General features: G+C 38.0%; 1 protein-coding gene across 1 annotated transcript in view; it reads left to right on the forward strand.

Moving 5' to 3' along the window:
* The window catches only part of col2a1b (collagen, type II, alpha 1b), a 59,697-nt gene that overhangs the window by 28,756 nt on the left and 5,835 nt on the right, over window positions 1–25,106 (forward strand). The window contains 27 exon segments of the mRNA XM_061687643.1: window positions 2,142–2,240; window positions 2,342–2,386; window positions 2,502–2,600; window positions 2,726–2,779; window positions 3,756–3,863; window positions 4,388–4,441; window positions 6,567–6,665; window positions 8,988–9,041; window positions 9,254–9,352; window positions 10,031–10,084; window positions 10,161–10,214; window positions 10,333–10,386; window positions 12,090–12,143; window positions 13,641–13,685; window positions 14,962–15,060; window positions 16,042–16,092; window positions 16,094–16,150; window positions 16,263–16,316; window positions 17,086–17,139; window positions 17,226–17,279; window positions 17,356–17,409; window positions 18,647–18,754; window positions 18,918–18,971; window positions 19,063–19,116; window positions 20,348–20,509; window positions 22,097–22,204; window positions 23,807–23,914. Of these exon segments, the coding sequence (XP_061543627.1) occupies window positions 2,142–2,240; window positions 2,342–2,386; window positions 2,502–2,600; window positions 2,726–2,779; window positions 3,756–3,863; window positions 4,388–4,441; window positions 6,567–6,665; window positions 8,988–9,041; window positions 9,254–9,352; window positions 10,031–10,084; window positions 10,161–10,214; window positions 10,333–10,386; window positions 12,090–12,143; window positions 13,641–13,685; window positions 14,962–15,060; window positions 16,042–16,092; window positions 16,094–16,150; window positions 16,263–16,316; window positions 17,086–17,139; window positions 17,226–17,279; window positions 17,356–17,409; window positions 18,647–18,754; window positions 18,918–18,971; window positions 19,063–19,116; window positions 20,348–20,509; window positions 22,097–22,204; window positions 23,807–23,914 (1,989 nt within the window).

Consider the following 25,106-nt stretch of genomic DNA (forward strand, 5'->3'; position numbering starts at 1 on the left):
GGATTTAAAAACAAAATCCAGCACCCAAAGCCAGTTTCACTTAGCTACATGAAATTTTGTAGGCATGTTGATCATGACTATATTTTATGGTCACTTTGAACAATTGAAGGAGTAAGGACTCCCCTTCGATTCTTTGGTCCACTTAGTACCAAATTTGAACTTCATATTGTTAGTCAAGTAGTATAGTTGATTGCCAGTTTTAACTTACTGTCACCAAATTCATAAAAAATGCCAATGGGCTTCCTAAACGTGACTTTTCTTGCTTTCCGAAAATGTTCAAATACGACTAGGCAAAGGCAACTGTGCTATTAGGCTAAAGATTTACGAGACACCTGGCCTACGCTAAATTTCAAAACATTTGAGTTTTCGTCATTGCTTGCGGGCGAATCACGGCGGCAAAGTTTGATGACTCGCCATAAGACATAAAACTCTTAAGTCCACACACATCCCACCATAAAGCCATTCATAGGCAGCCCCAACTGGCAAAAATTGTACATTGGGAAAATAATTCTTGGAAATTTGGAAAACAAAATTCCCTCCGGACACCAGTTCCACCAATCGTCATGGAATTTGTTGGACATGTCGATCATAACAGAACACATGAAAGTATCAAGGGACCTGTGCCCATTTTGGGCATTTTCCAAGGTTAGCATTTTGGCGAGTTTATTGACTGCTGACAAGAAACATACAGCTAATGTTTTATTAACATAACATATGGGGAAAAAAGTTATATTTAGGTAAGTACAGCCGGGTCCTGGATTTATGACGGTGACGGCAGTTTATACAGTTTAGAAGCGACAAACAGCGTGCATTATTAAACCAGTTTGCTGGCCAGCATAGGAGTACGCCTTCACACAGCATGCATGTGGAGGTACGCTCAGTTATCAAACAACCTAAATCTTTATTTACATTTTGTTTGTATCAGGCTAAAACCAAAAAGAAAGGGTGTACAATCCAAACAGAAACCTAGCGAAATAAAATACACAAAAATACAATGCCCAATAAGGAAAACGCTGGGAAGAAGAAGATACAGTATTAACAGCAACATTCATTCTGCATACGGCAACTCATATTGAGCTCACTGGATGAAATCAGATGAGATTTAAAAAAATGATTCAGTATGGAAGGAATTGATTTAGAACTTATTTAACTATTATAATTTTGTAACGTTTAACTTCATTTTGTTAGCTTTAAGTTTGCGCCATACTTAATGTTTGTCATATTTATGGCCGACAAAGGGTTTTCATACATGTATTGGCTGTATTTATGAGTTTACTACTGCATTAGCCAAGTTGTTTTGATAGATTACTGTGAATTTCTGGTTACTTCACCACCGTAGCAACGGAACTATGTCATAAACCGAACACCTCCTGTATATAAAAAATATCCTATTTTCTTAAAATATTGTGATTATAGTATTGAGTTATAGTACTGTCGCCTACTCCCCGTGGGTCACGTTTAAGGAATGTGAGGTCTAAAATTTGTCTTCCTAAGACTTCAGACACTGTAATAGAAGTGCTGTTAAATGAGCCTATTCGGTATTTGATGGACCACATTTAGGCGCAAAACGGACCCAAGAGAAACAAAAGCATAATGAGGACCTCAGCTGAATAAACCAAGGCTAAAAATATCCACCTCAAACCTCTTCCTGACCTCAAAATGAGTCACGTATTTGGTCTGGAACTTTGGCATTTTTTCTGACGGATTGACGGCCATGAAGTGAAATAGCATCAGTAGTCTGCTATGTGAGCAGAGGAATCCTATCCATCCACTTCACAGCCTTTTTTTTTCTCCTACAGATGCACTCTAGTTATGTCATACTACGGAGTCCTATAGGAAAGGAATTCCATTCAACGCCTAGCTGTAATCCCATAAAGTGTGCTGGGATATCTGGCAAGTGCCCAATAAGGGGTTGTTGTTTTTTTTAATGCTAAATACAGAAGCTAGAGAATGCTTCAAAATGTTGTGTTTGAGACACACTAAACTGGATTGAATTAAAAACAGTTAATAAAGATTAAATACAAATATATCTATCATAAAAGTTGAATACAACTGAACTGTGTACTTAGGCAGTGATTCTTTATCTTACCACTAGAGGGAGCCCAGACTGAACAATAACATCTCCTTGTGTTGTCTATCAGGGAGAAGCTGGTCCCACTGGTGCTCGTGGACCCGAAGGTGCGCAGGGGCCCCGTGGAGAGTCCGGCACGCCCGGATCATCTGGACCTTCAGGCGCTTCTGTAAGTGATTTGACGTGAAATACTTGGTCCTTACTATTTATTACAATTATGGACTATGGACTATTGCAGAGAGGCTTACTTTAGTGTTTTGTTCTCTAAAGGGAAACCCCGGTACTGATGGTATCCCCGGAGCTAAAGGATCATCAGTAAGTAAACAAAATAAAATAAAATACTGTATTGGGATCAGTTAATGAGTGTTTTTGAGTTATATTATCATAAAACTGGAAATAAAGCACTAATACTGAGTCTTTTGCTTTGAAGGGTGCTCCCGGTATCGCAGGTGCTCCCGGTTTCCCCGGACCTCGCGGGCCTCCTGGGCCTCAGGGAGCGACCGGACCTCTCGGGCCAAAAGGAACATCTGTACGTGATCATCACATAATACAGCCACCAGAGATCGTGGCTTTCATCCGGAAAATACGTGGATTTGCACTTTAGGAGTATTTGAAGTTGAAGGTCTGTTTTTGTGTGTGTGTGTTGTCCTTCAGGGAGATCCAGGTATCACAGGCTTCAAGGGAGAGGCAGGACCTAAAGGAGAGCTTGTAAGTGTAATTTCATTTTTTTTTTTCATTCACATTTACCCTGGGAAACACATTTCCCCTAAGTCACAAAGTCACGACTCACTTTAATCAGAGTCAAACCAAGAAAATTTCCATCCATCCATTTTCTATCTTATCCCAGCAGACATATGGCGAAAGAGGAGTGGTACAAGTCACGAGTCAATTGCAGTGCACATACTGTAAGACAAACTGAGCTGGAGCCTATCCCAGCTCACTTTTGGCGAGAGAAGTGGGATACACCCTTGACTGGTCGGCCATCTTATAGCATGACACATTTAGACAGACTTTTCCCCCTCACATTCACACAGACAAGGTGTAAAACAAATCAAATCATCAATCTACGTTCTCCACGTTCTTTAAATTGCAAGCAGCAGTAATTTTTCATTGATATAGTGGTCATCACCTCTGCCTTGCAGTAAGGAAATCAGGGTTCAAATCTCTATTGGAGCATCTCTGTGAGGCGTTTCATATTCTCTCTGTGCTTGTGTGGGTTTTCTCCAGATACTGTGGCTTCCTCCCACAAAAACAAAAAAAACATACTTGTTAGGTTAAATAAAGATTCTAAATTGTCCACAGGTGGGAATGTGGGTGTGACTGGTTGTTTTTCTATGTGCCTTGCGATTGGCTGGCGACAAGTCAAGGGTGTGCCCCTGCTCCTCTTGCCAAAAGTCAACTGGGATGCTTTCCAGATAACCCACCACCTAATGTGGACAAGCGCTATAGAAATTGGACGGATGGGCTGTCACTGTTTAGGTTTCTTGGAAATTGACAATTGTTCAACACACTAGTGGAAAAATCATGAAAATAGCATTGCAAACCATCTGCTCTTATGTCCAAATATGGTCACTTCTGACTTTGAGGAAAAATAGCATTTGTTTAAATGTTTCGAGAACAATGCACCCATTTCGTTAATTCCCTGTACTTGACATTAAGTGCAAATAATGGCTGTTCTGTGCAGGGACCAGCTGGTCCTCAGGGAGCCCCCGGCCCACAAGGAGAAGAAGGCAAGAGAGGACCCAGAGGCGAACCCGGTGCTGCTGGACCAATTGGACCTCACGGAGAGAGAGTGAGTACTGTAAAATATATACAGTATAGCAATCTGAAAGTTCTGTATTTGTTCGAACTTTTTAACACACAAACAAATAAAAATCCCTTTTTAGCTGTTCAAATTTCAATACTGTAAAGCGGGCCCCTCGCATATTTGCAGTCCAGTATTCACTCATTTTTCTATTTGCGTAGGTTGTGCAAATAAAAATATTTATTTGGCGCCATCTGGTGGCATCTGAGTGCTAAGTACCTATGTTGAATGAAGGGGAGGACCTTCTTTGAGTCAGGCCATAGCTTTGTCTAATAGAAATTGCTTTGCCGCCATCTTTTGGCAATCTATAGGCAATCGCAAACCTTTTTGTATGGGTGGCAATTACTCACAGGGGCTCATTCTAAATCTACATGTAAATCTGTATTCTAATTTGTCCTAATGAAAAATTATCACCGGTAATTTTTATCATACATTTCCTGAAGAGGCCCAATAGGTAAATTGTAAAATTAGTAACTCATGTCTTCCTAATAGTAACTCTGGTTTGTTTCCAGGGATCTCCCGGTAACCGCGGTTTCCCAGGTCAAGATGGTCTGGCTGGTCCCAAGGTGAGTCATGTCCTTATTTCCACAAGTTATTGTGATTATGATTCCTACCGAAAATGGAACTTTTCCCTTATTAAAATGCATTAGCGAGAGATAAGGAAATGTGTGTGGTAGCGCCCATAGAATCCATTCTTGTCAACTTGCAGTTTGCAATTGCACCTTTTTGCTATCATGCTCGCAAAATGTAAATCACGAGTCAATGTTATCTCCTCCGACAGGACTATAATTAAATTTTAATCCTCTGGACACCTTAACCTTTAAATATCAACTCCCCTTAAAAAAGTACTTCCCATTTTTGCTGACACATTTACAATAGCGTCAAGGCAAAACACATTAAGCTGCGCATCTTTATTTTGCCAAACTCACAATAGCACATTTTGTTGTATTGTATTGCCTGTGTTATTTCGGAAGGATATTTTGCACCTCCTTAACACCTTTTAACATTTTTGTTAAACTGCATTCAAAAAAAGGCATGCACTAATTATTTGTTTAATGATGCATGTTATGGGTGGTTCCACAGAGTGAAAGCCTCACTAGCCCTTCCTGAGCATTTATATATAATAAGATAAAATAAATATTGTGTCTCACAAATACATATTTACAGCCCAAACAATTGGCTGTATTACTATTCAGTGACGGGTGCAAGGTGGGAGTGGGGGTGTGCCAACTCTGACGGAATATTAAAGGGGTGAATGGCTTAAAAAAGTTTGAGAAAAGCTGTTCCATCTTTGATGTGCAAATAGTACCGATCTTATTGCCACTAGTTTCCCAACCTGTGGTGCATGCACCTCCAGGGGTACAAAAGATTGATCAGTGTAATCAAGTATTTAAAGCCTGAACTGTTGGCTGTGTTTTTCTCTCTCAAGGGATGTGCAAAGGCGGGGGGTGCGCCAACCCTGTTGGGATGTTGAAGAGGGTGTGTGGCTTTAAAGAATTTTGGGGAAACTATTCTGTATTTTCTTGCGTAAATAATAATTAAGGTTAGTCTTCCATTGGAGCATATAATTCCATTTTGTGGCCACCAGATTCCCAAACTGTGGCGTGCACATATCCTTGGGTGCGTGATATTAAAAGTGTAATGGTGCCTCAATTTTGCATTTACAACCAGAATTCTGTGAACATTTAATAATAATAATAATAATAATAATTCAACTGTGGGTGCAGGGCAGATGGGGTGCACCACCTCTGTTGGGATGTTGAAGGTGGTGCGTGACTAAAAAAAAAAAAAAAAAATTGGGGGAAGTTTGGGAAGGACTGTTCTGTATTTTCATGTGTAAATGGTAACTGGTAGAGACTAGAACTCAGACTTGTATTGAAGCATGTAATTCCTTATTGTGGCCATGAGAATTCCAAAATGCGTTGTGCGCACCTCCGGGTGTGTAACGGCTGTCTGGTACTGTAATTACACACTTACTGACAATAGCCTTCTATTGAGGCATGTAATTGTATCTTGTAGCCACTAGATTCCTGTTGTTTTACACACCCCCGGGGTGCAAAAAATAAATAAATGAAAAAAAAATAAAAACAAAAAACAGGGGCAGGTTTCTATCCTTATTTTACAATTTTTATAATTGACATATGAAAGTGCATTCGTATCAGTTTTGTGTTTGCTAACCATAATGTTTGTTAACCATAATGCCTGCCTTTGTTATCAGGGGGTGCACAAACTCTTTCTGGATGTTCAAGGAGGTGTGTGGAGCAAAAAAAAAAAAAAAAAAAAATTTGGGGCTGTTCTATGCTTTCATGTGCAAATGGTAACAAGGCTCAGACTTGTAGTGAGGCATGTCGTTCCATCTTGAGGCCACCCGATGGCAGCATATCTCTGAATCCTTTTCTTCACCAGTGACCCAAATGTCTCATATGTCAGCAACAGAATCTCATTTAACGTGACCTCCCAAAAAACACAAATCTCATTTACAATCAAATGAACCTGCCAGAATTTAATCTGCCCATCTCCAGCAGGTCAATGAAAGGCTTCACACCATCAAAAGGAGAGCCCCTCTAATCCTGTTGGCTTTTTTTGGGCTGGAATGAAAAGCCTGTTTTTAATTCCTTAATTCTCTCTCTCTCTCTCTCTCTCTCTCTCTCTCTCTCTCTCTCTCTCTCTCTCTCTCTCTCTCTCTCTCAGGGTGCCCCCGGTGAGCGTGGACCCTCCGGTGCCAGTGGTCCCAAGGGTGCTAACGGTGACCCCGGCCGTCCCGGAGAGTCCGGTCTTCCCGGTGCCAGAGTAAGGAAATAGATTGATGAGTTAGTTTTGGATCATGCTTGAGAATAATCCTTTGCTATTAGTCCCGCAGCGGAAAAGGTCAATGATCACTTATAGTATGAAAGTTATATCACGATTGTAGTGAGCAAAATGGCCAAGGTTTTCAGTATCGTATCATTAGAAATATAAAATAAATAAGTAATTATATATATATATATAAATACACAAAAGTACAAAACCTTTGACCCAAATTTTACAAAATATACTCTATATAAGAAAAAATATATATTGTGTAGTATATTGTGGTTGTCGGACAGAATCCTTGCATTTCTAAAACCATTATTTTTCATAAATTAAAAAATATATTTTGTTATCAAACATGTATCATAAGAGTTCTCAACCTCTTTTAAAAACTTTAGATTGGTCAATAATTTGTAAAAATAAAATACCTACATGAGGGCTGACTAACATATGTAACTACTGTATATCACATTATATAGTTTGTTGTGTTTGCTTTGTTTTACTCTGCTGTATGCAGCCAGGTCGGCAATGTGAGTGAGACTCTGTTCTCAATTTCCTTACCTGGATAGATAAATATATAAAAAGAAAAAAATGAAATTGACCAAATTTGGACATAGGAAGTTTTTACCCAATGGTGACAATATAAACATGTTTTTTAAAAGAACTAGAAAAGATAAATAAAGAAAAAGAACAATACATATATGATAACATATAGGATGAAAAATGTTTAAATATTAAAAAAAGAATAAAAATATCTCAGAAAAGAATACAAAATATTAGAAATGATAAAAGACAATTACAAAAAATATACAAACCAGAAAAATATCTTTGATGAAAAGTATTTTTTGAAATCTTAGAAAAGAATACAAATATTTTAGAAAGAAAATAATGCCAAATTTTAGAAGAAAAATACATGAATATTAGACAAAAAATACACAGATATATAAAAAATGGAAAAGTACCATATACAATTATATCAGAAAACAATACAAACTAGAGCTGCGAGCAGCTATAATTGGGCCCTCGCACCTCGGACTCGTTGGGGTACTGACAGTTTGAGGTCGTGGCAGGTTGCCGTATTGGCACGATGAAGTAAGGAACGCAAATGGCCCCCATACCATAGGTTGACACCACTGCTGTTGGGCCAGTGCAAAGCCTTCTCAAAGGTTACATTGAGAAAATGCGGGCCACACAAAAATAGGGGATGGCCCGCAAATGGCCCCCAGGCCACAGGTAGGACACCACTGCTGTTGGGCAAGTGCAAAGCCTACTCAAAGGTTACATTGAGAAAATGCAGGTGTTGAAAGAAGGTAATGAACTCTTAGGCCTACTACACTACTGTATGTATTGTTGGTAACGATGGTGGGACTTCTAACTACTCTGAATGTTCCATTTAAAAAGCCGTAGATCATTTTCTGTTGAGTTTAGGACATGGGTTGTAATTACAATTTTGCTTGTGTGGGGGTGCTACATGCAATTAGGAATTTTCATAGGCGTAGGTGCAACGTAGCGCAAATAGGTCTTTGATGAACTGTCACCATGTTTTGTTTGTGGCGAGTTCAGAAAGGCGAAGAACCGCAATCGGCATATAGTATGTCGGGAAAAAAAGCTTTTTATAACTTTTAATTGCCCAGGTGTTGAGATGGAACTGACCAAGTTTGAAGTCAATCAGATTAAATCTGTAGGATAAATTTTCAGAAGTGTGACACCTGTAAATTTTCCAAAAGTGTAACTTTAAAAGGCCAGTAGGTCAGTTTCTGTTGAGTTTAGGGTATAGGTTGTAATTACAATTGTGTAGAAGTCGGCATAATACACGTACCTGCCAGGTTTGGTAGGTGTAGGTGTGACGTACCACGACTAGCTCTTTGATGAACTGTAAGTATGGCATCAGCAACCTTGCGAAAAAGGTCGAACCTTACGAATAGGAAGTCCCAGGTCACTTCCTGTTGGGTTTGGGTTATGCGTGTCTTTGAAGTTTTTGTACATCTGGGGTCGCTATTCTGTTTGAGAAGAGTCAAAAGACAACCACCATCCTCAAAAGACAACCACCAACCTCAAAGACACTAAATATGGTATTAACAAGATTTACGAAGCAGTCTGAAATGTTTTCATGTTTTATCAGTGAAGCATAAATCGTTTCATCCCTAATCAGGAAAAGGTCCACCACCTTAAGCTCATTTATGTATTTTCCATTTCTTGCAGGAGTAACTATTTAATTATGGAATCTACCAGAGGATTGAATACCCTCACTGGACATGTGCATCTCGTCTCTCTGCAAATGATCTATGTGTTTGTTGCTTGTGTGTCTGTGTCCTCTGGCAGGGTCTTACTGGACGTCCCGGTGACGCTGGTCCCCAAGGCAAAGTCGGACCTTCTGTGAGTGCATTCCATACCACTAACTGTGTGAATGCTGACAAAAAAAGACACCATCTCCTGCTTCAAGGGGCTGTGATTTGATTTCGACATCCTCAGTTCATTGCATGCACATTATTTTTTTGGATGAGTTCCTCCTTCAATTATTAACAACTTTGCCATCTTATTACCTACAAGTGCTGTGTAACTACAATTGTCTTTTTCTGACCACGCAGGGAGCGCCGGGTGAAGACGGCCGACCGGGACCTCCTGGCCCACAGGGCGCCCGTGGACAGCCTGGCGTCATGGGATTCCCCGGCCCCAAAGGAGCAACTGTAAGCGAGCTATCAGAACGTTAAGCTGAACATATTGTCATCATGCGACAATTACTTTACATGTATTGGTTATTTAATGTGCATGTGTGCTACGTACCAGGAAAATTATAGTGCTCACATGCACCTGCACAGTCACTTGAGGCTAGGAAGAATTACTGAGACGGTCAGTTGTGCACCCACGCCCGAAATAAAATTTTCATGTGCTTGTCTCTTGACTTTGGGGGAGAGGATTCTACTGCTCCACACAACAGAGTAAGGAAGGACAGGGCGATATGATTGGGGCACAGACCCCTTTATTCATCTAAAATGTAACAACTTCAGTTGAAGTTAATCCACAGAATTGCCTTGAGAATTGCTCTGTTTGCCACTTGTTGGCAGGTATAATTCATGGGGCATAATCATTTGTGCCCCTAAGTCCAATTAAAAACAAACAGTAATGTACGGGTCACATACACTATGATGTTTACTTGGCAACTTTGGGCAGAGGATTCTACTGATTCTACTAAAAAATATGAGTTTATTGCATACTTTATTTTTGCAATCAAGGCAGACTAAGCCGTGCCCTACGACCATCTGCTGGATGTAGTGGCACTGACCTATTCGCCACCCTAACACTAATCACACATTTTTCTTTATCAACTCTCACTTCTGCATTCTGTCCCTGTTGTTTGTTTTTAGGGCGAGCCTGGCAAATCTGGAGAGAAGGGATTGGTTGGAGCTCATGGTCTGAGAGTAAGTGTGAAGCAATCATCAACAAAAGAAACCACATAAAACACATGTGAACATTGGATTTCTTTCTCCTCCTCAGGGTCTGCCTGGCAAAGATGGAGAAACTGGTGCCGCCGGACCCCCCGGTCCTTCTGTACGTATCTTTAACAGCCCATCACAAATGTTATGGATGGCTGCTAATATAAAGTTTTTTTTTTCCGACGTGTATATTATGGCAATAGTTACAGTAATTTGGTTACTTTTGTCTTCAGGGACCCGCTGGCGAGAGAGGAGAGCAAGGTCAACCCGGTCCCTCTGGTTTCCAGGTAAAACTCTCACACTTACACACTCATTTGCATAACTTCACAATGAAAAGCATGTCGCAAAATTGTGTTGTTGTTTTTTTTTTTTGGTTGGATCCAAAGTGCAAAATTATGTTGTTGTATTTCAGTTCAAATAAATGTTTTCACAGGGCAGCGACAATATCAACATCTGTGCCATAAAAATGCATAAATAATTTTTTTTAAATAAATTGAAAAAGTAAAAACATTTCCCGTTCAAAAACTAAAATTTGATTTGAAAAGTTTAAAAAATAAATAAATAACTTTTTTAACTTAATGGTTCTATGATTTAAAATAATTTGATTGAAAAAAAAATTCTAATATTATTTTCCAAATTTTGTTTTTTTTTCATTGCATCAAAAACAATCCTATTTTTTAGACACAAAATGTTTTTCATTGGACACAGACAATAACAACCTTTATGTTATAAAAGGAAAAATAAAAATACAATTGAAAAACCTCAACATCTACAATTAAAATGTGAATATTTTCTAAAACAAAAAATGAACATATACATATTTATTTTTTTATTATTGTATTTAAAATATCTTGGAACCGAGATATTTAAACAAAAAAAATTAAATCTGACAATGAATAAACAAAAATACACCTCTGGTCAAAAGACAGTAAAAAGTAGCTATTACAAATAGAAAATAGTAATTAATTATTTTAAAAATAAATAAAACATGGGGCGGCACGGTGGCCGACTGGTTAGATCGTCAGCCTCACAGTTCTGAGGACCCGGGTTCAATCCCCGGCCCCGCCTGTGTGGAGTTTGCATGTTCTCCCCATGCCTGCGTGGGTTTTCTCCGGGCACTCCGGTTTCCTCCCACATCCCAAAAACATGCATAAATTGGAGACTCTAAATTGCCCGTAGGCATGACTGTGAGTGCGAATGGTTGTCTGTTTGTATGTGCCCTGCGATTGGCTGGCAACCAGTTCAGGGTGTACCCCGCCTCCTGCCCGATGACAGCTGGGATAGGACTCCAGCGCGCCCGCGACCCTAGTGAGGATAAACGGCTCAGAAAATGGATGGATGGATAAAACATGATATGAGCAGCAGTTGGACGACTGGTTAGAGCGTCTGCCTCACAGTTCTGAGGACTGGGGTTCAATCCCCGGCCCCGCCTGTGTGGAGTTTGCATGTTGTCCCCGTGGTTGCGTGGGTTTTCTCTGGGCACTCCAGTTTCCTCCCACATCCCAAAAACATGCAGGGTAGGTTAATTGAAGACTCAAAATTGCCCGTAGGTGTGACTGTGAGTGCGAATGGTTGTTTGTTTGTATGTGCCCTGTGATTGGCTGGGATAGGCAGTTCAGGGTGGACCTCGCCTCCTGCCCGATGATAGATGGGATAGGCTCCAGCACGCCCGCGACCCTAGTGAGGAGAAGCGGCTCAGAAAATGGATGGATGGATGGATGGATGATATGACCAACTATAGTTACGCACTACGGAGTGCGAAATCCAAAATAAAATGAAATTAAGAAAATAAACTGTCAGACATATTAATAATAACCTTTATTACAACCTCTTGTCCAGTCATCACTAGGTAGTATTTATTGAGTATGTATTGCAAGATATTAGTTTATCTAATTATGATAAATATATGCCTAATAAATATGTTATTGATATGCATGCGCAAATGTAATGCTCGCCCATATGGTGATTCTTATGTTGTGTGTCTACACAGGGTCTGCCCGGCCCCCCTGGTCCCCCCGGTGAGGGAGGCAAGCCTGGAGATCAGGTACGTGCACACTGAGCAGTCATTCAATCATGTCAAGCATTTGCGAGCCACTTGGAAGCTTGAGGACAATCTCATTTAGTCCTCAAGGAACCTGGCAAAGGTTTAGCAAATGACTTTGCTTTTGCTGTAAGTCAAACTTCCAGCTGGGTGTGTATGACTCACTACTGATATTTTTGCATTTTTGAAAGCGCTGCTAACATTCATTTTCACACACGTAAATTTTTTTTTATTTTTTTTTTACAGTGAATACAATATAGATATTATGCAGTCCATTTGAAGGATTTATACTGTGCTATACTATGTGTTGTTGTTTTTGTCCTGTGTGTGAGAAGAAAGCCTGTTCGTTTTGTTATCTGGCATGAGATGGCTAAGGTAGCTGTTATTATTTTATCATTATTTATATTTTCATTCTGTAAGTGCGTATTCCTAAAGCTCTCAGGGTTAATTGCCCTCATCAAAGTAATAACCTTCATCATACTGAATTAATTCAGTGATGATGATGATAATGATGATGATGATGATTCTTATATAATTATGTTTATTATTATTATTATTATTATCCATCCATCCATTTTCTTTACTGCTTATCCTCACTAGCGTTGCGGGCTGCTGGAGCCAATAACCAGCTATCTTCCGGGCGGGAGGCGGGATACACCCTGAATTATTATTATTATTATTATTCAGTATCAGACTCCAAAAGGTCAAATAAGTAGTATGTTCTTTTTTGTTACTCTATAAATATTGTTGTTTTTTTTTATTCTAAGTGCATGTTCCTTCACCCACTTGTATTTTTACTTATTTTATTTTATATTATTGTATAAATATATATTAAGTACATGCTTTGTCAAACTCAGTTTTTATTTATTCTATTTTACCGTTAAATCTGTATTTATTATTATTATTATTATTATTACAATATTTGTATTTTGTTTATTGCTTATATTGTTCTAATTATATTACATGCTACTTCAACCTTTCAGGGTTCATGTACAGTATGTATTTATTCTGTTTTATATAGTTTTAAAAATTATTTGTATTATTTATTTATACTCAATTAAGTACCTGAAATCAGAAATTCTATGTTTTAATAAAAGAAATAGGCACTTTAAAATGTCTAGTTTAAAGTTAAATAGGTAAAAAGTAGGTCGTAGAAGTAGTAATGTATTATTGAAGAACATTTTCCTTCAACCTCTCGCAGTTTAATATTTATTTATTGTATTAATTATTGTGATATATTTTTAGTATTATTTAATTGCAAGTTCCTTAAACATTTCTGGCTTTATTATTTATTTTTATTTCATTTTTAAGAATTTTTAAGAATATATCCTTGTTGTTGTTTTGTTTTTTTTTTTTCACTTTAAAGCACAGATTGCATCTTATGAACAACATAGGAAATTAGGCACTTGTCACTTTTTAGGGCGCTTCTGTTTGTATCTCTGGACTCTCCAAGGCCCACTTTCTGTTTCTTCACGTGTCACTTCCTCTCTCCTGTGCCAGGGGGTTCCAGGAGAAGGCGGAGCTGCCGGTGCCACTGGACCCAGGGTACGTTGACAGAATCCATTAATCTACTTACACGTACCTGTCTGTGTATGTGTGTTTGATTGGTTGTCAATATTTTTCACACCAAGTACCACCTCAAAATATATTAAGCTTTCGAAGTACCTCCATAATGACCAACATTAAAATACAATAGCCACGTAATGAGTTTTTTTTTTCTAAAAAAAAAAAAAAAATCCTAAAAAGTACAGTGGTGCTTTGACATATGAGTGACCCGATTTACTTGTTTTTCAAGAAAAAATTGGATTTGGGGATTACCCTTTCCTCTTCCAACATGTCTGTGCACCAGTGCACAAAGCAAGGTCCATAAAGCCATGCATGAGAGAATGAACCTGACTGGCCTGCACAGTTTCTTGCCCTCAACCCGATAGAACACCTTTGGGTATTTTCGAGTGGACAGTGAGCCAGGCCTTTTTGTCCAACATCAGTGTGACTTCACAAATATGCTCCTGGAAGAATGGACAAAAATTCCGCATTCCCATAAACTCAGTCCTAAACCTTGCTGAAAGCCTTCCCACAATAGTTGAAGCAGTTACAACTGAAAAGACCAACATCATATTAAACCAGATGGATTTAGGATGGGATATCGCTTCAGATCAGTAAGAGCAGATGAGAGTCAAGGCAGGTGAGCGAATGCTTTTGCCATAATAGTGTATGAGCCTTCATCTGGCCAATTTGACAAATAGTGAACAATTCATCAAAAAGAGGCTTCAAGCTGTTTAATGTCACTCCCGATTGATGTTTACTGTCAAACTGAACATAAAACAAAGGAAATTACACCTTGTGTATTTAAAACAACCACATGGCTTTGCCATGTGGTTGTTTTCACTTAGTTCACTTAGCTTAGCTTCATTGACATGCTAGCAGTTAGCATAGATAGTTGCAGTTTTAGAACACAGCGGTGGAGCAACATATGTAAACAGATAATAAATCAATACTCACAGACATATATTCTTTATCCTCTATGAAAAATGACAAAAAATATTACAGCATCATACTGAGTCACTTATAGTGGTAGTAGAAACGTTAGATATGATTATACCTAAATAAAGGAAAACAACCAGTTCTAAACGATTAAATGCAAATGTCTTGTACTTTAAAATTAAATACAACTGAACTGTACTTAACAAATGTACTGTACTGGATTTTTTTTTTTTTAAAGTTAAAGTTACCCAACATATAACATAATATAGTGTAACATTATGCATAATTTGAACATTTAATTCAGTTACTTGATTGATTGACTTCCGTTGATGTGCAGGGAGAGCGAGGCTTCCCCGGAGAGAGAGGAGCCGCCGGTTCTCAGGGTCTGCAGGGACCCCGAGGCCTGCCAGGAACCCCTGGAACTGATGGCCCCAAGGTGGGTCATTATGAGTCATAAATGCAACACACCTCGCCACTCCATTTATTGCATCCAAAATAAATAGCTGCCTGCTGTTTTTCTGTTTTGCTGCTTTTTCCTGGAGAGGAAATGTTATTAGAGAATCATTTTGATAAGGCTTCACTACACTCAACAGCAAACAATGATTATTTAAGTACAAATCGACTTTACACAGGTGCAATCTGCTGTGTGTTTCAAATCCAACCACCGGAAGATTTAAGCTGCTTAATCGCAGCAACGTGGTTTAAGCAGATGCCATTTTCACATGCTGGGTTATCTGAAATGATGTCCTTATCTTTGTAAAATGTCAGACAGCAGCAACTAAAAGACAGCCTGGAATTGGTCCCTGAGAGGGTCAATTGGGATTTATCAACTAGCCAGGACATTCATTTGGTACACCTGCACAATCTAACACCCTCCGTATATGTCAAAACAAAGCATCACGAGACAATTAAGAACTGATGGTAGCTGGTGTTGGAAACCCTTGTATATATTATCCATCCATCTATTCATTTATTAATTTTCTTACCGCTTATCCATGTATCCTCACATATAAATATATATTATAACTTTTAGGCCCCTATTTTCTACTTTACTATAAGAAACAGTGGAAAACACCAAGAGTTGTCTATTTTAGTTTATTCCTGTGCGATTGATTGTGCAAGGAAGGCTGTAAACAAGGTTCTGAGACTAACAAGGTGGCTGCGGTCCCACTTGTACTAACTTGTACAAACTGCCTCCTGATTTTAAACATGCAATTGTTTACAGCGTTTCCATGTTTCACCAAGTTCAAAGACAAATACGCTGTTACCTTGTGGTGAAGGTGCTAACATTCACCAGTAGATTCGCACGTGGACTTGATTGACGATTTTGTTACGGTTATTTTCCACTTTCGTAAGCCGCTCCTGCCGCTGCTCTGAGCTCGCTTCATTTTGTCTGCCATCTCGTCTTGCTGCTTAGGGAGCTATCGGGCCCGCTGGAGGTGGCGGAGCTCAGGGACCCCCCGGTCTGCCAGGGTATGCCTGGAGAGAGAGGAGGATCCGGTATTCCCGGACCCAAAGGAGACAGAGTAAGGACGTATCCCTACGTTCGTTTGTTGGGCTTGAAGTTATGTCCGCGCACACAATATTGCTGATTGTAAATTACCTTTTTTTTTTTTTTTTTTTTTTAAACCTTCATAGGGTGACCTTGGAGAGAAGGGACCTGAGGGTGCTCCTGGAAAAGATGGTGGCAGGGTGAGTTTAAAGTGCTGAAGAAACACCACTGTACAAAAGTATTAAGACACAACTCTGAATTAATTAATTAATTAATTAATTATCTGTCAAAACAAGATATTTGGTAAACTTTTGGATTTTTATGACGAGGCATTGAACTTCGCTTTCATGCGCCACCCTCACACAATGATGAAAACTAAAACCTTTCGCATTTTTGCGGCACCCATACGCGTAATATTCATGGTTCAAATTTGGTAGAATTCAGAGAAAATCTCTAGGTCACGTTCCTCTTTGGAGGACGGATGGAAATGGACAAATTGACTCTGAAAAACACACTTTAGATCAAAACAGACAAGTTCTGGTGTCCGGTGTTGGGCATGGGTACTTGAGACATTTTTGCAGGTCTCCTCATGATAGACATGCCACCAAATTTTGTGTTTCTAAGTCAACTTGACTTGGGGGGCTGAATTTACCCAAAAAATCAGAGGGGAACTACCGAGCCAAAATCTGCTGCCTCGCTCCGCCCATGCAATGACAACTGAGAATTTTCGTAATTTGTCCATCTGTCTGCTATATGTGGTTCAAATTTGGTACCAACTGGAAAAAATATTCGGTTCAAGTTCCTCTTTGTCCTTTTGAGCAAATTTACAAAGTCACCAGATCCTTTAAGTACATTTCTACCGGGATGAGCAAAATTGTGCACATGCTCATAATGTATAATAATATAGTTTTTTTCAAATGTTTATATATATATATACAATAGAATTTATTTCATTTTTAACCTTTTCAGGGTCTTACTGGTCCCATCGGCCCTCCTGGTCCTGGCGGTCCCAATGGTGAAAAGGTACGGTTGATATTTTTCGTCATGTACACAATTAATCTTGAACTGTATACTGGTGTAATTTATTTACTATTGTGTTTTATTTAAAGGGTGAATCCGGTCCTGCTGGTCCTTCTGGAGCTCCTGGTACCCGTGGTGCTCCTGTAGGTTTTTCCTCCCAAATGAATGTAATATGTCGCAATTGTACATTCACCCTTTGACCATTGTGTCCGCCGACAGGGTGACCGAGGTGAGACTGGACCTCCAGGGCCTGCTGGATTTGCTGGACCCCCTGTAAGTAACACCGAGACAGACAAGACATTCGCATGGTTAATTATCAAGTATACTATATGTGAGGATGACGCACGATGTCGTGCTCGTCATTTCCGCACATCCATTTATAGCCGTCACAGCTTATCACCACACGCACTCAAAATGGATAGAGATGTGACAAAAACAGTTCCTAATTCCTACTGTCATTTTTACTTGGAAATGAGCCGGCTTTAATTGAGGGTGTGGGGTGGGGCGTGGGGGGTTGCACTTGGTCAAATTAGCTCAATTGTACTCTTAACCTTTAAAAGTCATTTAAAGATCCTAACTCATTGCTCCCTAATGATGAAAAAGCTTCCCAAAATCTGCTGTATAAATATGATTTCCAGATTATCCCAGGTGTTATGTTTCAGACCCAACCGCGATTGATGCAAATCTCTGATGTAGAGAGACCGTATAGAATAAAAGTTCAGCTCTAAAATACTAATATTTTTTGGGGGGGAGGGGTCACCCAATCATACCTCAAACATCTACAGTGGGCTCAATATGCTGCTGCTGACCTCTTAACTGGAACAGATTGATTCTGTCCTGTCTTCACTGCATGGTTGCCTGTGCACTTTAGTTTTCATTTTAAGATTCTTTGCTTTGTTTTAATTTTTGAAATGGTCTCCCCCCCGCCTTACCTCTCGGGGCTGCTCCATCCCTAAACTCCTGCCTGGTGCCTCAGGTCAGCTGTCCAGCTACTTTTGGAGGCACTGAGGTCTTAGCAGAAGTTCACAGGAGATAGCTTTTTCTATTGCCGGCTCCACGCCTTGGATAGTTTAAACCTTAAATTACCCCACACACACTGCACTCACATTAAAACTTATTTCAACACACCTTTTAAACACATCTTAAACATATTTCAACACACAGAAAAATATGGTTGAAATAAAAATATCTGTGGTGGACAAATAATAAAATGTAAGCCCTGAGTCCAAAATATAAGTTAACATAAGGGATTGAATTAGTTAATTTTTTATGATAAAAATCTAGAATAAAAAAATGGCATTTACAATGGTTTTCAATGGGGCACATTTTATTGCTCGGAACATATGTCAGTTTTTGCGTAATTTTTCCATTTTAGGTTAATTTCAGGAACACTGATGACCATTCAAAAAAAATAAAAAATGCTAAACGCTAACTACAGCCACCAGTTTGCCACCACAAGCTAACACAATGTCATCAAGATGAGCTAAAATCGTTCACGTCTCTCCACCAGGGCTCTGACGGACAACCCGGACTCAAGGGAGAGATGGGAGAGTCTGGCCAGAAGGGTGACGCTGGTGCCCCTGGACCACAAGGACCATCAGGTGCACCTGGACCCGCTGTGAGTGACCTGAGTAAAATATAACATGGACGTAATAATCGATTGAATGTTAAGAATGTGGCTAATTATGTGGAATTAATCATCCTGAAGCAACTGAGGTAAAATAGAATGCACGCCATGAATTTACCACTAAGGTGCAGCGTATTGTGTGTTTGTTTTCCAGGGCCCTACTGGTGTTTTTGGACCTAAAGGAGCACGCGGCGCTCAGGGACCGCCCGTAAGCGACCTCATGTCACCCAACAGCATCGCCATCACTTCTATTGAATTTCTATTGGACAGAAGATTTTTATCCCCTCGCTCTCTTTCAGGGCGCCACCGGTTTTCCTGGAGCCGCTGGCCGTGTCGGACCCCCCGGTCCCAATGTAAGTCGCCCAATGATTGTTTTTTTTCTCCCGCGATGCAGTATTTTACTGTACTGTACAAGCAACTTGCACCAAACTATATATTTGTTTTATAAAAATCTGCAGATTTTTATATAACAAATATATATATATGAAAAGCTACATACTTTTCATATCCTATGAAAAGTATGTAGCTCAAACATTTTTATTTTATTCCTTTTTATAAGTAAGACACGAGTCAGTAAAAATGGAGATTAATGGTTTTCTTTGTTCAACAATGATATAATTCTTCAGAAGTAATCTCCAAATTAAATATGTTAATATTTGTTATTTATTATTATTATTATACATTATTATTTATATGTTACTTATTATGTTTTTTCTTTTCAAATAAGAATAAGAAATGTTTTTATGGGGTGTATTTTCAAATGACAAAATAATAGCAATGATTTACTGAAATTATTTTTAGTCTAAACTAAAGAAAAAGCATGTACCTCCCAATTAATTTGTCTTATTATGTTATGAATTTTAATATTTGTTAAATGTGTATTTAAAAGAAACAATTTAGTGGAGATACATGCTTTCCCTTCTTCAACAATGACAAATTATTTATAGATGAAAAGAAACATAAATCATGGAAAGAATCTCCAAATTCAATATTTTGTTGTTATAATATGAATGTTAAAATGTGTTGATGTTTTATTCCAGAAATAAAAATTACATTAAAATTATTTATTTTTTTTAAATACATTATGACTCTTTATATTTGTATTTTTTTTTACGCAAAATCATTTTTATTACAACTTTTCAAATGAAAAGAACACCTCTACATTATGATATTATTGTTGTTAATAATTGTTAATTAAGTTTTCTATCTTTTGAGAAAATATATTTATTTTCTTATTTTAAAAAGTGAGATACAGTAAAATGATATAAAAAAAATTCAGCAATGATATAGTTATTGAAACAAAATCCATGTATCTCCAAATTAAATGAGTTGTCATTATATTATGAATGTGAGTATTTATGCATTATTTCCAGTATTTTGAAAATAAAAAAATGGAGATACATGTTTTTCTTTATCCAAAAATGATATGGTGTAGTTATTTTGAGACACAATCAATGGAAAATGTCTTCATATTAAATACTTTCATATGACATTATGAATGTTACTATTTGAAGGAAAAAATGGAAAATGGTTTTCATTCATTCTTATCTCAGTTTTTTCTGTAATTAATTGGATGCTTCCTAGGGCAATCCTGGACCCGCTGGTCCCGCAGGCCCCTCTGGCAAAGACGGCCCCAAGGGCGTGAGGGGAGACGGCGGCCCCCCAGGTAGACAGGGCGACGCTGGACTTCGCGGTCCGGCTGGGGCTCCTGGAGAGAAGGGAGACGCTGGAGAGGACGGTCCCCCTGTGAGTGTGGCATCCCTTTTTAGCGACATTGTAGGACAGGGGGTGAGGGATTATTAGACGTCTCTGTTTGGTACAGTTCTAGTTTAAAGTGGCGCTGTCAGCCCGTAGAGAGACAATTCCATCCTTACTTACAGATAGCTGTCATTGAACGTAATAGCAGGGGAGTGCAAAGGAGAGCAGGCTCCATTTTACTGACAGAATAATGGGAGGGCCCTCGGCTTTTACGTATGTCCAGAAAATAACATCTGACAAATGATTGCATACTCAACATATGATGGGCCCCTGCTGTCTGCTACATACATGTTATCGTCATCTTGCCCACACCCAATTCTTTGTCGGCTCCCACCGTGTGTGTGTGTGTGTGTATGTGTGTGTGTGTGTGTGTATACATGTGCGTGTGCGTGTGTTATGGGAGGAATCACTGCATAGAGTACTACTAACAGGGATGATGGCCAAATCCATTTTGATGTAGTGTGTGTGCTAAAGTTGGCACCAATGACGAAGGCAACAGGCAGACTATGGAAAGTGGAACATAAAATGATGGCTAACATTTGTAGCATTTCGCCGAGGGGTGGGAAAACATTTGTGTGCAAAGGACACGTTGGATTTTTTAAATGTTTTTAAAATGGACAGATCAGCCAAGTCATTCGAAAATGATGTAAAATGGGAAAAAAGGTTCAAATGTATTCAGTGTGTAAAATATTTCTTTTTAATAATAATTATTTTTCATCATTATGTATTGTAATGAATGAATGAATTAAGTCATTTATTTCAAAGACCACATAAAAAAATTTGATAAACAAAAATACATTAAAGAAAAGGAGTAGGATGAAGTAAAACATGCATCCCTACTCCATGTTACATTTCAATAATTGCTTTATAAGTTATTCTATTATTGATAATTACTTGCAATACACATATTATTAGTTTAATTATAATTAATTAACCAGTTATTTGATAAAATAAATTAAATAATCCAATCTATACATAACATAATTAATTTTATTATTTGTTATTTTTGTATTATTTACAATAAATCAATGAACCATTTATTTAATAAAATAAACATATTTTGATTAATCAATTTTAGGGGGGGAACCCGCTAAATTAATGCAATAAAATATTTTCTTATCATATTATTTATTATTAATTTATTTCGAATTTGTTTATAATTAATTAACCAATTATTTTCATTCAATAAATTTTAAAAGTTAAATGTAATTGTAAAATTATATATTTTACATTGTTTAAATGTGTTTTATTCACAATAAATCCATTAAAATTATTTTAGAGAGAGAAAAACAAAGGAAAACTACATTTTGAACACATGCTATCTGAGCAGCCATGTGTTTTCCCACTTCCGGTTTGTCACACTTTTGCGCTTTTTGCCATCACTGGTACTGTTTTTTTCCTCTGGTCTTTCATAGTCCCTTGTTGCTAGGCAGAATCCTAACCGCCCCACAAACCAACAGAATTGGGGAATTAGGAACTATTTCAACATTCATTGTTGAAAGAGACAGCGAATAAATGTAAGTCATAATCATTGACGCTTGGGATTTTACATTTGTCTCTGTTTCCTCTGTTCAGGGTGCTCTAGGTCCCTCCGGCCCTCAGGGTTTGGGCGGTCAGCGTGGTATCGTGGGTTTGCCTGGACAGCGCGGCGAGAGAGGTTTCCCCGGTCTGCCTGGACCCTCTGTAAGTACCCAAACATTCACCACAACAAATAATTAATTTCACAGTGAGATATAGCTTTGGTCTGTCAGCCTTACATAACTGTTTGAACGATTATTTTGCTTACATGCTCCATTACTAATGAGTACATTGAATATTCGTTGTTAACTAGTCATTAACATGTCATGACATCTACTGACTCCCTTTAAAGCAGCACTTCATAGCTTTGGATTGAAGCGTCTTATATACGTATATGCCCATGCATATAGGTATTTGTATAGAACCTATGACACTATCTGACGCCGTCTGCGTCCATCAGTCCTCGAGTCGCGAATATAGGTTGTCATGGCGATCAGCGGGGATCCGTGTTGTATCTGACCAGATGAAGGCATCATTTAAGTGACAGGGATGCTTGCCTGCATGACCTTTTCCATTATAACAATAGTATTACTACTACGTCTTCGACTAGTAATAATAATAACGTATGTCTGCGGATTTTTAATAAAGATTAAAAATTACATTTAATCCTTAGATCTATCATTCAAAGGCCTTAAAAATGCCACATTGTTATCTAACTGCGTCAAATCATTAACATGGTCAACGTTTCATTGTGTCAAGTGTAGATAAAGTACAATAAGGCCATTTGCATGAATAAGTCAGTGTAAAAATGCCATTATATTCAAAAATATTGTTGCAAAATGTCTATCAAAAAATTTGGTGATACAGTCCACTCCGAGTGGGCACTTCAAGTGAAGGAGAGGTCTTGTGTTGCGGGTCAAATTGACCCATTTTAAAGTTAATACAATTTTTTTAAATAACTTGTTCTGCTTGTGAGACATAAACAATGTTTGTTTTTCTGCTTCTGACACTTTTTGATAACTAAACATGCCCCGGGGTCAAACTGACCCAGCAACATTATTGCGTTTCCTGAGAAACAAACATAAAAGGAGGATTAAAGTGTTCAATTTGGTTTTGTTTTTTTTTAACCTGCATGGAGCCTGTGAAAACTTTCATGATAAAAAGCTAAGACAGAAAAAAGAATGGGACATTTTCAGTTCTGACATAACATGATTTAGTAACATTTTAAATACATTTCTGCAAGGGCCAAGTTGTTTTAGTGGCTGTTATCAATATATTTGGAAATCATTCACGGTCTCTAATGTTTTCGAATTCAAGTGCGGCTAGTCAAGCTCATAAAATGAAATACCATCTTCATGTGACTCAGTGTACATAAATGCTCAAATGTGGCCTCTAAATTATGCTTGTGGGCCCTCCATTTTAAAGCAGTGCGCATTTATAACGACTGTAGTAAAAGAAGACAAAGACAGCCGTAGAAGGTTTTTTGATGTATTCAAATTTAGTAAAATAAGAATGTAAGAAGGATGAAGCATCTCCGCACCACTGGCAGATGGATAAAAATAGCGTCAGCTCACTTGTTTCTGTGGTCGCTCAGCTCAAAATACTAATCATATTCCTCCACCATCGCATTTCTACGATAAGTCACGACGGCGACATTTTACTCACGATTGTGACTCAAAAGACTGCCATCTCCATCCACAGGGACCTTTATCAGCTTGACACACGCTTGCACTGATGACTCACTTCCTCGTCTTTCTCCTCTCTCAGGGTGAGCCTGGAAAGCAAGGAGCTCCCGGCGGCAGCGGAGACCGCGGACCCCCCGGACCCGTCGGACCACCCGGACTCACCGGACCTGCAGGAGAGCCAGGCAGAGAGGTCAGAGAAAGGCCAAGCGCACAGCAGGGTGGGCAGAGGCCATTAGAGCGCTCAAAATGACATGTACAGTACACACGCGTTTACCACTTGAGCTTACACAAGGGCAGAGGAAAACGTGTCTATTTGAGAGGAGGCATTTGGGTATACAAATGCTTGTTACTTTAACGACACAATGGCTTCCTAACAATCATGCATTCTCCTAGTTTTATATTTGTTGTTAGTTTCTTTTCAAACCATTTCTCAGAGAATAGTCATGTGTTTTCCTTTTTCCTTTCCTTTTTTAAATGGATTAATTTTTAAAAAATACTAAAATCAGGGTTTTGTTTAGTTTTTAATTTGACTTAAAAACACGAATAATGAATTTGAAATACAGATTTAAAAACTAGTTTTGTATTTTTAAAAATAGTAATATAATAAATGACGTTTTTGTTTAGTTTTTATTTAAAAATGCTTTGAATTTATATTAAATTAATTATTTATTTAAACGTTATAAATACAACTACTGTCATTTTTTATAGACAATGTCTGACTTTGTAAAGAACTAATAATAGTTGATTAAAATAATTTTTACAACCAAATGCACTTTTTGATTTTAAAACATTGTGATAAACTGATATTGAAGTCAAGTTTTGTTCAGTGTTTTATAAAGAAAACTTTGACTTTAAATAAATAAATAAATTCATTTTAATACATTTAAATGCAAAAATACACACTTTTTTTAAATAAAAAATACTTGGACTTAATACATTATTTGGAATAATTAAAACAATAAATAGGTAAATAATAGTCACTTTTTGGTTTTCTATTTTAAAAATGACTTTAAAATTTGAAGATTTAAAAAATTAACTCTTAATTTTCATCGAATAAAGTCATGCTTTTACATAAAATTACCTGTTTTTTTAGAAAACAGGTCATTTATTAATTTTGAATGTAAATCAAAAACATAAAATAAAATAACATTATTGAGTTACTTTTAACAATCAATAAATACAAATTCAAGTAACATTTTTGTGATTCATGAATATAACATATATATTTATATATTTAAAAAAAAGATAATTTTGGGCATCTACATCAGTGAATGTAAACGCAGCTGCAGTGCATATACTGTCACTTTAAATGGACAGTACATGGAAATAGACTTGAAACTGTGAATCCCGCCTTAACAAGTGGCACGGTTCAGTTTTTTCCC

The sequence above is a fragment of the Phycodurus eques genome, chromosome 10 (genome assembly GCF_024500275.1).
Source record: "Phycodurus eques isolate BA_2022a chromosome 10, UOR_Pequ_1.1, whole genome shotgun sequence".
NCBI lineage: Eukaryota > Metazoa > Chordata > Actinopteri > Syngnathiformes > Syngnathidae > Phycodurus > Phycodurus eques.